Source organism: Marmota marmota, unplaced genomic scaffold (genome assembly GCF_001458135.2).
Source record: "Marmota marmota marmota unplaced genomic scaffold, marMar, whole genome shotgun sequence".
Taxonomy (NCBI): domain Eukaryota; kingdom Metazoa; phylum Chordata; class Mammalia; order Rodentia; family Sciuridae; genus Marmota; species Marmota marmota.
In genome coordinates, this window is record NW_026000211.1 from 11,752,948 (window position 1) to 11,769,486 (window position 16,539).

Here is a 16,539-nt window from a genome sequence, read left to right on the forward strand (position 1 = left end):
GGCCTGGCAACTGGCCCTGCTGGCCTGCGTCCGGCGCTGGCGGCGGCCCGGCTTCTCCCCTCTGGCTCGACGACAAATTGAGGAGACTCGGGTGACTGTGCCTCACCGCCCCCACCAGGAGACCAACTGCTTATGTCACCGCTGGAATTGATGAAGTTCTCTCCTCCGCCGCTTTCTGCTGACATCAAATCTCTGCCATGTTGGTATCCTATGCGAATGGCAGCATTTCATTCCCCTTGCCGGGCAACCAAAGCAACGGGTGAGTCCTGACCGGCCCTCAGCAGGACCCGGACCGAGAAGCAGTTTCCGCGGGCTCCTAGCCCCGGGCCAGGGAAGTTCCGGGAGCCGGAACTCGGCCGCTCCGTGCTCGGTGTAAGCTCCTATAAGTGTATGCTCCAAGAAGCAGTCCCCGCGGGCTCAGTTCCGGGAGCCGGAATTAGGCCGCTTAGTGCTTGGTGTATGGTCTGATAGGAGCAGGGTCCAAGAAGCAGCCTCCGCGGCCCTGGGCCAGGGTGGTTCCGGGACGGTTCCGGGAGCCGGAACTCGGCCGCCCCGCGCTCGGTGTTCGCTCCGATAAGATCAGGTTCTAAGAAGCACCCAGGCGCTGAACCCTAGCAATCTGTCTGCAAGCCGCAGGCGAATTGCAGCCTGAAATTACCTGTTCTATGGCTGAATGAGCTGCCGTCAGTCGAAAACAGGTATGGTGACGTCAGCTTTCCAACATGGTGGCTGCTGGCCTCCTCTGTGGTCTGACCGGTGTGGAGAACCGAGATGGACCGCTTCCTTCCCCCGTCTCGAACCCAGAATTCAGCCCTGAGTACGGTGCTTGCACGGCTGGCAGAAACTGCAGCGCTGTAACCCTGCGTCTCTATCCCAGCGCGCGCTGCAGACTCTAGCCGCGAGGCGATTTGCTGAATAAGCCGTGTTACCCTCCGTGCGACAAACCTCTCGCGTTTGAGTCCCCGTAGCCGATCCTCGTGCGATGGAAATCCTTCCTCCAGGTTCCGGAGCACCCCACTATTGCTGGAAATTCCTAACAAGATATCCTTTAGCCGTCCTGACTTGTCATACTCCCACAGCGTGAAGCAGCACACGGGGGCAATGCACTCCCCTCGCCGCCATCTTCCTTCCACGATTTCTGTTTTAGCAAGTTAGTTTTAATTTTAAAACTGTAATACTCTGGAGTTTTTATTACTTTATTTACCAAAAAGGCTTGAATCCTTAAATTATAACATACACATTCTAATTACATTCCTATTCAAAGAAATAAATCCAATTTCTTACAAAACACTAAACATCAAAATGAAAGCAAAAGCATTTGATCCTTACAGTGATACACAGACATGAGGGAGAGAAGGTAAACACTGAGTGATAAGAAATCATGACTCAAAAGTACAACAAGTAAAGTAAGCATAAACTGAATTAGTTAATTTTCCTAGAAACTTAAAATTATATCTCCTCCACCCTAGGCTATGGGAGGCCATCCTCACACCTGATTTGAGTTACCTCCCTGGCTGGGTGAGAGGCGCTTAGGCACAGCTGTGTCAGAGCTTTCCCCACCCTTCTCCAGGTTCGAGGGCTTGTCCATACAGAGGCGTGTCTGGCCACTACCCCAAAGACCCAATCATCGCTCCTGACCTTGGGACACTGCCCCCTGACCTTGGGACACTGCCCCCCCCTTAATCTTCATTGGATGGGATTTTCCCCAGAATTTTTTGTTTCTCTCTCTCTCTCTCTCTCTCTCTCTCCTCTACCACAATAGGTGGCTTGAGGCTGGAGCTAGGAGGAGCCGTCCTGGAGCTGGTTTAAAGGTAATTAGAGTCTTGTCTCTTTAATTTAAAAATCCCTAGCTGTTTCTCACTATTCGAACCTTCTTTCATGAAGCCAGCATGGGTGGAGGGCTAAACTAGGCAATAAAACAATAAAAGTTGTGACAGTAGTGCTGAGGAGGCCAGGTAGGCCCTTGACCTTGGATAACCTAGCCAGGATATGATGACAGCAGCTAAGTGCCAACACTCTGACTCCCAGCAAACTATTCTGCTTTCTACTTCCCTTCTCGAATCATGTCACCCACACTCCTCATAGACAGCAACTCATATTGGTTGGCAATAATTGAAAAGAACTAATCAATCACAGACACTTCAGATACTAGCGCAGAAGCGTATTTGTATAGATTAAACTCTAATTCCCCTTTCTAAAAGGAACTTGAAATTTCATCAAGAGATACCCTGAGAGAGGGGAACTGAAGGGAAAGTTTGAACTACTTTATATTCTCTGCATCTCATTCTGGCACTTCATAATTTTAGAGCCAAGAGCCTTAGATGACATCTCATATATCAGATCTGATTATGTCTCTTGCCTTAACCACACTAGATTCTCATTGCTCCCCAAATAGCCAAACTTGCATTCTATACTTTTGTTTTTAATGCTTTCCTGACATAAAGGCTTTTTTACCTTTGTCTATATAATAAATGTTGTCTGCTTTCAGAAGAAATACGTAGTTCTATTCTCCCTTTCTTTCCTAGCAATGGATTTTCCATTTCTAGCCTTGTGGCCAGTAATCACAGAGCAGACTATGAGGAGTAAACAGGAAACAAAGAAATAATCATGCTCAGATTCTGCTTTCAAACTCTATTTAATCTCTACACATTCACTCAGCAAATATCTATTAAATTTCCATTTGTATTTATTATTGCTGCTACTGTTGTTATATTAGTAAATTTTTTATTGATAAAAAATACTATTAATATATGTAAGCTAAGCTCTGAAAAAACAATAGTGAATAAGAAATAGCCCCTTGCTGTACAGAAATATTAAGTGGAATAGAGAAGAAGACAAGGAAAACAGGAAACTATCTCAGGAAGTGGTAAATGCTTTGATATGATAAGTATGGGACACTTTCTGTAGCCCAGAACACTAAAATAAACATTAGGGTTTGGGATGTGACAGAAACAGCTCAGATGATTTGAGATTTACACTGAGTCTTAACAGACCAGGTGAATTGGAGGTATATCTGTTCAGACAGAAGCAATAAAAATGCAAAGTCTCAAGGACTAGAGAAAATGTGCCCACAGGAGGAGCTGAGTGAGGACAGAGTTAAGAGATGAGACTGGAGCACAGTGGGTCCCGTTTTGCAAGCAAGGATGTCTGTATACTTCCCTAAAGGCAAGGAATAATCACTGAAGGGTTTGAGGAACACGAGTGGCACAGTTCACTCGGACTGAATGAGCAGGTGGAGAGAGATACTCTGACAACAAAATTATTCCTGAGGTAACTGGGTGGAGAGTGACGCCACTCACTGATATACATGTTGTGAGAGAAGATTGAGAAGCTGAGGAGCTTGGCATAGGACATGTTAAGTTTGAAGTGTCTCTATGCGGATGTTTGCAAGGCAGCTGGCAGTATGAGTCTGGTATCTAGGAGAATAATCTGGGCTAAGGATAAAGACTTGAGAGTCATCAACACAGATGATAATGGAAGTTATGACAGTGGATTCATCAAGGGTGCGAGTACAGTGAGAAGAGGACCAAGGATAGATTGTAATATTAAGGGATGAGAGACAGAGACACAAAGAATATGCAGTAAGTTAACAGAAAATGGGGAGATAATAAGGAGCCCTGTGCACACAGCACACCAGGCCACTGTGACCTATCACTGCCCTGATCCAGCAATTAAGTTCCCAATTTTCAAGGCCATCCTTTAGTGACTATGTTCATGACTTTCATCCTGGCCACTGATAAAATTTTAAGGCACCTGCAGCGCTGAAATGGCTTGCCCATTTCCTGAACTTCAGTCAACTATCTGCTGATTAGATCTAGGAATGCTTGTCCTATCCTTGCTTTCAAAAACACTCTGAATGTTTGCTCCTATTTAGACCTTATTAGTTGGTATTCCCCTTTTGCCTATTTGTCTCTCCAGTAGACTCTATTCATTTTAGACTCAGGCCTGTATCTCTAAATGCCTAGTCCTGGAACAAATACTCTGGTTACAATTTTGGGTTTATACATCTAGATTCCAACCCTGAAATTACATGTGGAACAATATTATGAGTCTTTCTTGATGTGGAACCCAAAGCTCAAAGTGAAGGTTAACACAATTCTGAAGCAAAGGTCAGAAATGCAGATATGAGGCATTACAGATAAGGCTTGAAATGAAAGACTGCTTACGAGTTATCCAGAAAACAGAAATGAATCCTGTTAAACAGAAACCAGTACCAGGACATGTATGGCCAACCCCAACATGTGTGATGAGAGAAAAGCATTAATGCCAAAGATAACCTGAGTAGGTTAACCTTCATGGGACAGATAGTTTAGAGATCAGGACAAATTCTGGAAAAGCAAAAAAATCACATTTCAATATTTTAGGACAGGTTGGCAACCATAAAAACTTATAAAATTTTAAGCAGAATAAGAAAATATGAGCTGTTAATAGAACTCACAGTATTTTAAAAGGTAGTGTACTTACCAACGTGAACATTATCTTTAAATGCCACATCATGGAGTTGAAATATTAAATGACGGCTAAATTTTTCATCAGTGCTAGAATCCAAGTTGAAAACATCTTCAGATGAACAACTAACATTGTATAATTCTTGAAGTGCTTTACAAACATACTAAAAACACAAGTAAAATGTAAATAATTTGTATGTTTAAATTTTTTTCTATGAGCAAATGCAAATATCTTGGCACAAATAAGTCTAATGTTAAAAATAAATTTTTTACTTACTTTTAGTACATTTACAATATAACAATCTTATCAATTTATAAACTGAATATATCATTTTAAAATTATATTTATGTTCAAGAATTCATTGGCTCTAAAGATTAAAGAGGCCTCTTAGAAGTCAAACAATGTGTACATTAACCTCCTTTAAAATCACAAATTTAAACATCTCTTTAAACATGAGTTAAAAAGTCATTAATTCCATTTTTAAAAATTTGAGCTATTAAAAAATTTCTCATTTGTATTGCACCCCAATTCACCTCCAGGAATACAGCCTCTGGGGTTAGATGACACTGGCATTGACAGCCATGAGTTACAGAGGCAGCAACCTGGGTAAGGGCTCAAGATGAGGTAAGGTAAGTCTGAGTTGTAGCTCTGTCATTTATCAGCTCTGACTCTGGACAAATCTAAACCTTATATTCCTCAACTGCTAAATGGGAATGATAATAGCATCTAATGTTGGGAGTTGTTAAAAATAGTGAAAAAAATGAGATCTAGGAGTCAGCACAGTGTCTGGCACATGTAACTGCTTGAAAGTACTGGCTATGCAACCTGAAGACAAGTCACGTGTCTATAAGCCTTCCTTCTCTCCTTTGCAAAATGAAGCTACTAATAAACCACCATGTGAAGTAATCTTGAAAATAGTAAAAATGCTCTTGCCAATTACTTTAACACCTAATAGTTATGCAACAAATTGTATTCATTAACATTACTTTGGTATTATTAGAGTACCATATTCCCCTTCATTATCTGAGTTTACTTATCAGTAAATTACCACTTTCTCAGAGAAGGTTACATCAATCTCCATGTTGACACCAAATTCTCCTTACGTTTTCTATCTCTTTACAGTACTGACACAACTATAATTTTATGCTAATTTTTTTTCAGGGAGAAGATGTGGCCCATTTTTATTAGAAACCAGGAAAGAAGTCTGCAGGACTGCTATATGGAGAGAAAATTATTTTACTGCTGCCAAAACAAGAACACTTCCCCAACCTTTTCTCCCACCATTTATCAAAACATTTAATTATTGTATGATTAGTTGAGGTTTTCCTAATGCCTGGGGATTTTACAGCCTGCCAAGAAGAGTTTGAGAAGGTTTAAGGTACAGATCTGAATAATGAGGAACAAGCATAAGGAAGTAACCATGTTATATTTAGGGAACACAAGTAATAGACCGTAATAAAAGGCAAATAAGTTTGGGATAAGAAACTCTGATGCGCATCTTGAGGAAAGTCAATTTAATTATAAGTGGGAGGACTTAGGCAAATACTACTTGAACACTTTAAATTGGTTCAAGAAAAAAGGCATAACTGCAGTCCAAGTTTTCAGAGAAAATTAGCATGATTAGTTTCATCCCAATGAAGATGAAACTCAACCGAAGGCCCTCCTTGCCCAACAAGAGGGAAAGGGCCCCTTTAAGACCTGCATACATTAGTGTGCTGGGCCTGTCTTAACAAAGTGCCACAGACTGGGTGGATTTAGATAACAGAAATTTATTTTCTGAGGGTCCTGGAGGTTAGAAGTCCATCCATCTGTGTTGGGAGGGCCAGATTTCCCCAAAGGCTTTAGGGAAGGACTCTTCCTGCCTCTTCTTAGATTCTGGTCACAATCACTGATCACTATAAAGACTGCCTTTATCTCTTAATAATATATAATCTAATTTTATGCTAATTTATGTGGTTATTTTGACATTTGTTTCTTCTCTATTACAGAAGGCATCTCTCAACATTTGTTTTCTTGTTTTGTAGAAACAGAATCCCCATTTTTAGCTAGGTAAGAGGTCACAAAGAGTAAAGACCATTTTCCCTAGACTCATTTACAGAAAAGCATGAACATGTGACTAAGTCTGGCCAGTGGGATGTGAAAAGAAGCAATGTATGCCATTTCTAGGTTACACTCATAATGTGAATTAGGCAACATCTCAGGATTGGTAAAGCAACAGCATGAAACCTAATTCAATGGAGCTACATGGGATATTATATAAGAGAGAAATAAATTTCTATCCTGTTTAAGTCGTTTCATTATGGATTTTTTTTTAAATGGCAGCTAAATCTGTTCTCCATAGGATTAAAAATTCTGTGAAGTCAGAAACTCTTGTCTCTTTGGGTGCATCATTGTATTCCTAGAGGCCAGGCACAGTGCTTGCAACTTGGTAGAGGCCAAAATTATTTTTGGTAGATGAATAAAACAGAGTTCTGTACTTTAGAGCTACAGGGAATAAATGTAGTGATTGCAACTTAAGTTAAACTTTAAATAAAATTTATAGTTATTTAACTAGTTAAGTTGTAAAATCTAGAGGTTAAGAATAATGATTGTTTGAACAACACTACCTGATAAAATCCATTAGCACTAGAATTCATCCTAATTGGCAGAAGAGGCTTATCTAATTTGTCATATAAGTCAATGAAGCAAAGGGCACTAATATCATAAGTAGTTATTATTAATCAGTTACTTATTAACTGTCACTTACATTAAAAATTGATAAAATTATGCTATGCACACAGGAATATACCACAGTGAATTTCACCTTTATGTATATCTATAAAATATTTTAAAAACTAGTATAAAAAAATAAATAAATTGAAGGAAGACCAGTAGTGTAGAGGAAGGAGAAGGTGGAGGAGGAAGTAAGGGAAAGGGAAAGAAATGGGGACTGAAGGGGAACAAATTATATTCCATGCTTGTATGATTATATCAAAATAAAACCTAATATTATGTAAAAACTATAATTGCACTAATAAAACCATAACAAAAGAAGAGACCTAGTCTAATCTGTATTTCTTCAAAGATTCAAAATAAAAAATTATTCATTGGACTATAGACTTATTGCATACAAAGTAACCAACAAATGACAAATGAAAATAACTTCAATAGTTATTTATAAAAGCATTTCACTAAGTAAAACAATCCTAATATGAACTATTCTATCAACATGTTAAACATGTTAAATGAAAATATATAATTTTGAACCTAGAGCTCTATAATTATTCCAAGTTTTGTTGATGTAGATTAGTTGTTCAAGGCTTATTTAGATAAAATGATGTAATGAATTAGGAGGAAAAGAATTTTGAACATGTAAGTGCTCTTTTTCATCCATATTCATTAATCTACATTGCAAACAGGATTTATACTAATGTTGATTTCATTAGGGATATTTCTAGTTTCTAATACAATATTGTACATCTTTATTAAGGGAATCACCACATTTAATGCTGATGAAAATCTTTGAATCTTTTTTTTAAGTAAATTTTTAGTAGTAGATAGACACAATACCTTTATTTTATTTAGTTTTTTATGTGATGCTGAGGATCAAACCCAGTGTCTCACATGTGCTAGGCAAGCGCTCCTCCACTAAGCCACAACCCCAGCCCAATCTTTGAATCTTAATTAATTGTAAAGCCTCAGAGAAACTACATAGGAAATTCTACTTTAGACAACAGAAATGTATCACACATCAGAAAAAAATCAAGACTTATGAATTATTAAAATATAATTAAGGGGCTGTGGTTGTGGCTCAGCAGTAGAGTGCTTGCCTAGCACGTAAGAAGCGCTAGGTTCGATCCTCAGCACCACATAAACATATATAAATAAAATAAAGGTGTTGTGTCTAACTATAACTAAAAAAATTTTTTTTAATAATTAAGTTGAAAATTAAGCATAATTTACCAACTCTAATGAAATAACATTTATTTCTAATGATTCAACGGCTATTTTAAGAAAAATAAAACTTGTTTTGGTTTGGGGGAAAAGGAGTGTGAACTATACCTTTCTCTTCTATGAAAACTGGGACAACTATAGTTTTAGACTATGTTTTGCCAATAACTAGCTGTAAGGCCTGAGCAGGCAATGGTCTCTTCTAGGTCTTGATTTTCTTATTCATGAAGGAACAAGATACAATGATTTCCCAAACTCCTGCCAGTTCAAATATTCTGATACTACCTTTTGAAGTTTCCTTGAGGTTCATCTCAGTACTCAAATTTTACAGTAAAAAATATTTTATCTGGCCTTTACCAAAATCAGCTATTTGTAATGAAGTCAGAGAATTAATGCATAATTTAAAAACACAGAAAACTCCCAAATTGCCATCTTTCTCAAAGCTTTCTTAAAAAAAAGTGATATTATTAAAATATCTGGACAAAAATTGAACTTTTCATGGTTCAATTTTTTTTTAATACACAGAAGTAGTATTAAAAAAATGAAAGTAAAAAAAATAAAAGTCAAAGAAAGAGTAGCAAGAAATAAGGAGAAATACAAAATTTAAAGTGACACAGACTGGATTTGCTGAATGAATGAATACATGAATGAAGAGATGAATAGAAAGTGGAAGAAAAACTATAATCTATCCTTTACCTCTATGAGTAATGCAACCATCTTTTTCCCATCGGCTTCAGGATTGGCAGGTTTGTTAAATTCCAAATCAAAATAAAGTTTGCATACAGCATTTTCAGGAATAACTTCATAGCAGTGCATGAGATTTTTTCTAAATTGAATAATTCAAGATTGTTAGATTTATATCTTATACCATTTAGTCAGTTAGATTGAACCCAGGGCACTCTACCACTGAGCTACATCTCCAGTCCATTATTTTTTTATTTTGAGACAGGTGCTGAGGCTGGCCTCTGATATTCATGATTCTCCTGCCTCATCCTCCCAATTTGCTGGGATATAGGTGTGTGCCACTGCATCTGGCTTTTACCTTTTAAATCATGAAGCTGATCTTATACCTCAAGGACAGTGTAAACTGTGCTTTAACTACATATGCCTATGAAATAACGTGATAAAGAAAATGTGCTCACAATAGGTTTATTGCTCGCAGTACCAAGAGTTTCCATCAAAAGATATAACAATTATATTCTAAAACATTATTTAACTGGAAAATAAGGTCAGTCTTACAGTGTTATTTATTCACAAATGTTTGATATTATACAATATCTCTGAATTTGTTTTTGGTATCATCATGAAACAAATTTGAGAAAATTTTTTTCCCTCAAACTGCGATCCCAGAATCACATATTCTTGAGGTTCTATAAATTTTTCATGAGAATTTTTCAATTTTGTATTTTCATTAGTAAGATATTTTAGAAATTGGTAAAGAAATATTCTGAATGACCTGACTTTACTAATGTTTCTAATGGACACATTTACAGTTACAGTCTTGCTAAAAAGGGAGGAAAGACTTTGATACAGGTAATAAGAATGGATGATGAGGATTGGGGCTATATAGTTCAGTGGCAGAGTGCTTGCCTAGCATGTATGAGGCACTGGGTTCAATCCTCAGCACCACATAAAATAAACAAATAAAGGCATTCTGTCCATTTACAACCACAAAGAAATTTTTTTAAATATTTATTTTTTAATTTTAGGTGGACACAATATCTTTATTTTACTTTTATGTGATGCTGAGGATTGAACCCAGTGCCTCACGCATGCCAGGCCTACGCGCTACCACTTGAGCCACATCCCCAGCCCGATTTTTTTTTAATTAAAAAAATTTTAAAAGAATGGATGATGACTCAAATGTAAATGATAATTCAGATTAAGTGAAGTCCAGATGACATACTATACAAATAAAGGGTTTGTAGTAACTTGAAGAAGGAAAAGTGATGGGGGTACAGTACTAACATGTAATAGGTAGTACAGGAATTCAACACACACATCAGGCACATGCATGCAGGTACACGTTTTATAATAATCAGTATCATATTTATGTTGCAAGGTTTAGTTTCAGCAAAACATCATCTGTCACATTACCTTAAGAATTTTAATTCACCTCTAATTAGTATTCCATGTAAATAAACATAACTATGTCTAGTTTTATATTTGCAACTACTTAAGTAACATTATAATGAAAGTATTTTAAATTGAAACAAGCATCCCATATTAATTTACATTAATTCCATACATTATTCAGGTCTGGAAAATCCATGAATTCATCACTCAGAAAGCAGATATTTCTTTATTAGATAATTAATCAGGTAAATAATAGTACAACATAATACTTGTTTGCAAAAGAAAAACTTCACAGAATTCCCTTTGGGTACACAAATGTGTGTGTGTGTGTGTGTGTGTGTGTGAGAGAGAGAGAGAGAGAGAGAAAGAGAGAGAGAGAGAGAGAAAGAGAGAGATTGATTTTTCTTTACAACACCAGGTGAAATAATTGAGCACTGCTATGACAAAGGAACTCCAAACCCAATTCTAATAGTAAAGGAGTGACTAATCTGTTAGAAACTACTTACCGAGATTTATAGTAAAACCAAAGTTGAGCATAGGTTGTTACAAGGTAAATGCGTTGACCATCTCCCACTTTACATTCCAAAGCAAATACGTGAACATCCTTAAAAAAATCAAAAATAATATTCAACAAAATTCAAAAAATGCAAATCTAAATTCAACTGCATGCTATTAAATATTCATAAACATTTTCATGCTTCAAGTTTTCAGAAACTGGAATATGGACAATCATATTATTAAAAAAAAGTCACTATATCCATGCAATTCAAAATCTATTTATATTTATTTCTAAGCATTCACATCATGTACAAAATGGAAACAAACAGAATGGATTAAAGGAGAAAAAAACTTCTTGATTCCATTACACTAAGTTAAAACCTCCTATGATAGTTGTATTTCTTAGTATATGAAATTAAAGCTATATTTATTTCAAAACTACCTAAATATTACTACAAATAATTTGAGCTAAAAATCAATTAATCAATTCTCTAATATTTATAAAAATGTGTGGGAATGAATTTTTTAAAGGCTACTAGAATACTGAATTAAATAGACCTTCATGGCTGGGCTGTAGAGCTGCTTCTAATAAAGCCATACATACACATGTTCTTTTGTTTCCATTTAAGCTAGGGCAGCTGTTCAGCCTACTATCATTTTCATGAATGAAGAAATCATAGGACTCAGCTGCTCAATCCCATTAAAAATCTTTTTGAAATAAATTTTATAAGTTGGTAATTAACAAAACCAGCAGGCAGACACCTGTATCTTTTTTAAAAATCCAAATTGACATGAATCTATGTTTTAATTTCTGATACCTGAGTTAGGTTTGTACAAAATAATTAAGAAAAGTTTTTCTTATATTTCCTAAACTATTTTAATAAGATATAAGTGAGCCTCTTCTTGCTAGGTAAAGAAGGGTCTCACTCCCAAAACTTAAGTATATTAGGTTTCTACACAGCATCAATGGCCAAGAATTACAATACATTTAATTTGGATTAAAATATGCACCTTAACTTTTCCTTTATACTTCTTTATTTCTGATGGTACCCAACAAACAAAGAATGTGCAATGTACTCTATTGCTTCATGTATTAATTTTTTTGAATGTTTCAAGTACTTCTTCCTCCCACTTGCTTAATGTGTTGGCAATATGTATGGCTGCCCTTTCTCTAAGCACAGCTTCATTTAAATGTGATTACACATTTTTAAAACTAATTGGACTATCTATATCATTTTTTATTACTAATACAAATTAAATGGTTAATGATTTGAAGGAATAATATCCTACAACATGTGATTTTAAGATTGCCATTAAATTCTCTTGATAGAGAACATAATCTGAAATGGAGTCAAATAGATATTTTTAGAAATCTTGAGTCATAGTTGTTCTAAAAAAAACAAAAAGAAGATGAAGCAATTACCTCTTTACAGCTTTTAACAAAATTAAAAGCTTGATTTTGTCGATAAAACAGCCTCCAAATGGAGGGTGGTTCTTCTGACTTGGACAATCTTGGTCTATAAACAGAGGACAATGGTTTCCTCTCATACTGAGATGCTAGTTCTTCAATTCGCTTCAGTTTTTCTTCCCATTTTCTCTTCATTGGTTTATAAGTGTGGGGAGAATAAATCCTGTTCCACTTAAGTTTTCTATCAATTAGTATTAAAACAAACAAAAAGGCCATCAATTTCTTTGTTTAGAACATGTTTTGGTGGATAAAATTTCAAACTCATTTCCTAACGTTTATGTCTTTATTTGCTTTATATTTTCTTTTTAAATTAAAGAGTTTATATCTTTCATTTTTTTTTTAAAGAGAGACAGAGAGAGAGAGAGAATTTTAATATTTATTTATTTATTTTTTAGTTTTCGGTGGACACAACATCTTTGTATGTGGTGCTGAGGATCAAACCCGCAGGCATGCCAGGTGAGCGCGCTACCGCTTGAGCCACATCCCCAGCCCCTATATTTTATTCTTTACATGAAGTTTTACCATTGAACAAGAACAGGACTGGTTATCAGAAATCTTAGATTCTCTTCCATCTAATGGCTCTTTCACCTAGTAGTGTTATGACTTCAGAAAGGTTAATAAAGCTCCCAGAATCTTGTTTTTTTTTTTTTTTAAATGGGAGTTAATAACCTTTTGACTACTTTATGTAGTATCCTGAGTACAGATGTGATAAGAATATAAAAATATTCTATACTATACAAAGTTTCACATAAATGTAAGTACTTTTTTTTTCAATCATTATAGCTTTTCTTATAACCATTTTATTGCACCACCTGCTACCTACATGCCCAGCTGGTGCTACTAACTTGGTCACCATTCTTCTGCTACTATTTCTTAGTATAGAGTTCACGTCTAGACAGCCAGTGTGTACCTCTTAGTTCTCTTTTATTCTGTTTCTGATGTCTATTTCTTGTCTCCCAACACAAGTTTTAGTATCTAAGCATAACATCACTTAAATGTCATTACAATTTTTTTTTTCCAGCAAGAGATGCCATCTAAGCTCAGTTCCATATCAACTCTGGGTTTGGCCCTGTGATTTGCTGGGGCTAATGTCACACTGACAAATGTAAAATAAACAGAGGTGATTTTGCATTGGATTTGGCTATCCTGGAGTTCTCTCCTGAAACTGTCATGTTATAACTGTGGCCTCATAAAGAATGAAAGGTCATATGGAGAAGAAACAAGACATCCCAGCTAACAGCCAGCACCAGCAGTTAGATATGTGAATCCAGAGTAACATCTAATCCACAAGAAAACTGTAAACCAAGAAACAAACATAGTTCTAGAGATATCAATATAAATTTCACAACAGATACTCCTCAGAAAGAAACATCAATTCGGTGGATTGAGGAAACGGGACAGTATTTTTTAAAATTCATTTATTTATTTATTTTTAAAAGCTACTTTAACTTGTCAATACAAAGTGCTATGGTTGTTAGCCAGATGTGGTGATGCAATGCCTGTAATCCCAGCTACCCAGTTATTTGGACATAATATCTCTATTTTATTTATTTATTTTTATGTGATACTGAGGATTGAACCTAGTGCCTCATGCATGCAAGTCATGTGTTTTACTACTGAGCTACAAACCCAGCCCCTATACCCAGTTATTTGGGAAGCTGAGGTAGGAGGATTGCAAGTATGGAAGAGCCTGGAGAACTTGGGAGACAAAAAAAATTTTAAAGGGGTGGGGGAATGGACTGAGGGTATAGCTCAGTGGTGAGCCTGCCTACTATGTGCAAGGCTCTGGGTTTAATCCCCAGCTTGTGTGTGTGTGTGTGTGTGTGTGTGTGTATACATAGTGCTATGGTTCTTTATTACTAGATAGATTCTGGATATTCATTTTACTTTAATCTGCTTCATAACTACATAAAAATCCACTATACTTAGATAAACCTAATTGAGGAACTGTCTATTATATGAAATGTATTTACTTTCAACAAAGTCCACTGTTTGCTTAATGAAGAAAATAAACACAGAATACAATCATATCTGAATCATAGTATCTATGACTAGGAATAACCATATAAACATTCACACTTAGTGACACTGAAATCTTAATTTTTCTTTTTTGCAGTACTGGGGATTGAGCCCAGGGCCTCATGCGTGCTAGGCAAGCACCTTATTACTAAGCTACATTCCAAGCCCTTTCTATTTTTTCTTTTGAGACAGGGTCTCACTAAGTTGCCAGTCAAGTCTGAAATTTATGCTTCTCCTGCCTCAGCTTCCAGAGTAGTTGGAATCAGAGGCATACACCACAACAGCTAGTCTGAAATCTTCTCAGAAAAAGTTTTCTTGGGGCTGGGGATATAGCTCAGTTGGTAGAGTGCTTTCCTCACATGCACAAGGCCCTGAGTTCAATCCCCAGCACCACAAAAAAAAAAGAGAGAAGAAAAAGTTTGCTTGTTTTTATAAAAATCCTGGTATGAACATGGGAGTATGTCAAACATTAAAGTCACGGAGTCTTCAATGGAAAACCAGTTGAAGATTTGCTGCCTTTGGGAAACCAGGAGCATCAACAGGGGGCATTGGGGGGGGGGGATCAGTATATATCATATCCCAAATTCTTTGCACAGCACGAAAATCTTAACAGCTGGCATGAGATCAGAAGACAACTGGAGGGTTGAATGACAAAAGCAAAGGAAATGGAGAATTGGAAGGCATCTGGCATTCTGGTTTGGGACTATCATATTCCTCATCCCTACCTTATGGGAGAATATGTCATCATATTAGAAATGCTTTTAATTCCTGGTGGAGAATGAATACAGTACTCTTTTATATAATTATACATAAAGATTCTTTTTACCCAGAGACCAAAACTATTTTTGGCAATAGTTTCCAGGTTCCAAAGGAAAATACTTGATGTATTTTAAGAGAGTAGTTTTAAAGAGCTTTATAATTTATTTCTCAACACTGCACCAGAATGTCTATTTAACCATGTTTGATACCCTTATCAGGTGGCTGAGCTAGAAAAAAAGGTTGGGTTAGTCCTTTCAGGGTAACTATGGGAGAAGGGGCAATGAGGATATAAATGGAGAGTCAATCAGATCTAAGCAGCCTTGGCTTCCCTGGGTTTATGTTCAGACTTGCTCAGCTATGACTCTTTGTGGCTTCCCCCCAGCAGCTGGACTAGGGGAATACATGATTCATATTCACTAGCTTTTAGGGAGACCTGAAGCCAATCTTGCCATGCTTCTTTCTAGCCCAGCTCTCCTAGGTTCTCCTTTTGTGTAATCATAGATCAACCCCAATCCCCTAACTCCAACTTCTCCCTCTATACTGAGATTAGATTCATCAGGATTTTGTGTTTTCTAGTAATATTCTAGTTCTAATATTTAGTAATATTCTGGTATATGACAAGGTTTTCTTAATATTATCCTTTTCCAGTTGCTTGTAATACATTTATATACTATTTTTCTCAGTGCTTAAATATTCATTCTAAAGTATGTGGTCAAAATTCACTTGTAGAAATATTATTATGGGCCAGATATGGTGGTGCACGCCTGTAATCCCAGCAGCTCAGAGGCTGAAGCAGGAGGATCACAAGTTCAAAGTCAGCCTCAGTAAAACTAAGGTGCTAAGCAACCCAATGAGACGCTATCTCTGAATAAAATACAAAATAGGGCAGGGGATGTGGCTCAGTGGTCAACTGCCCCTGAGTTCAATCCCTGGTACCAAAAAAAATGTTTACTTCCTGGATGAATAATACCATAAGAAATTAAACATAATTAACTGAACTTCCTCCTTTCCCCCCAGTTCAGTACTTTGCCTGTGTATGCTTAAACAAAAGTAACTCATATTTAAATTCCCAAAAACCTATCATATGGGCAAAGAAAGCTTATAGCAATGGGGTGCAGCGGTGCATGCCTGTAATACATACGACTTCAAGACTGAAGCAGGAGGATCACAAGTTCAAGGCAAACCTCAGTAACTTAGCAAGACCCTAACCAACTTAGCAAGACACTGTCTCAAAATTTAAAAAAAACATACAAAGAACTGAGGATGTAGCTTAGTGGTAAAGCACACCCCTGGATTCAATCCCCCTTACCAAAAAAAAAAAAAAAAAAAAATGAAAAAAA

The 16,539-nt window shown here is 36.6% G+C and overlaps 1 protein-coding gene across 6 annotated transcripts in view; it reads right to left on the reverse strand.

Moving 5' to 3' along the window:
* Primpol (primase and DNA directed polymerase) overlaps positions 1-12,738 on the reverse strand; it is a 33,889-nt gene extending 21,151 nt beyond the window's left edge. For 2 of the 6 annotated variants that reach the window (XR_007343373.1, XM_048791907.1), the window contains exons 1-4: positions 12,377-12,735; positions 10,962-11,059; positions 9,076-9,205; positions 4,465-4,612 (exon numbers count right to left, since the gene is read on the reverse strand). Coding sequence is in view for 5 of the 6 variants with exons in the window: in XM_048791907.1 (XP_048647864.1) it covers positions 4,465-4,612; positions 9,076-9,205; positions 10,962-11,059; positions 12,377-12,637 (637 nt within the window). In the remaining variant the exon portion in view is untranslated. Of the gene's footprint in view, positions 1-4,464; positions 4,613-9,075; positions 9,206-10,961; positions 11,060-12,376 lie in introns of all 6 variants that reach the window. The other 4 variants (XM_048791909.1, XM_015486164.2, XM_015486163.2 and 1 more) reach the window with 4 other exon arrangements.
* Positions 12,739-16,539: the final 3,801 nt, after the last annotated feature.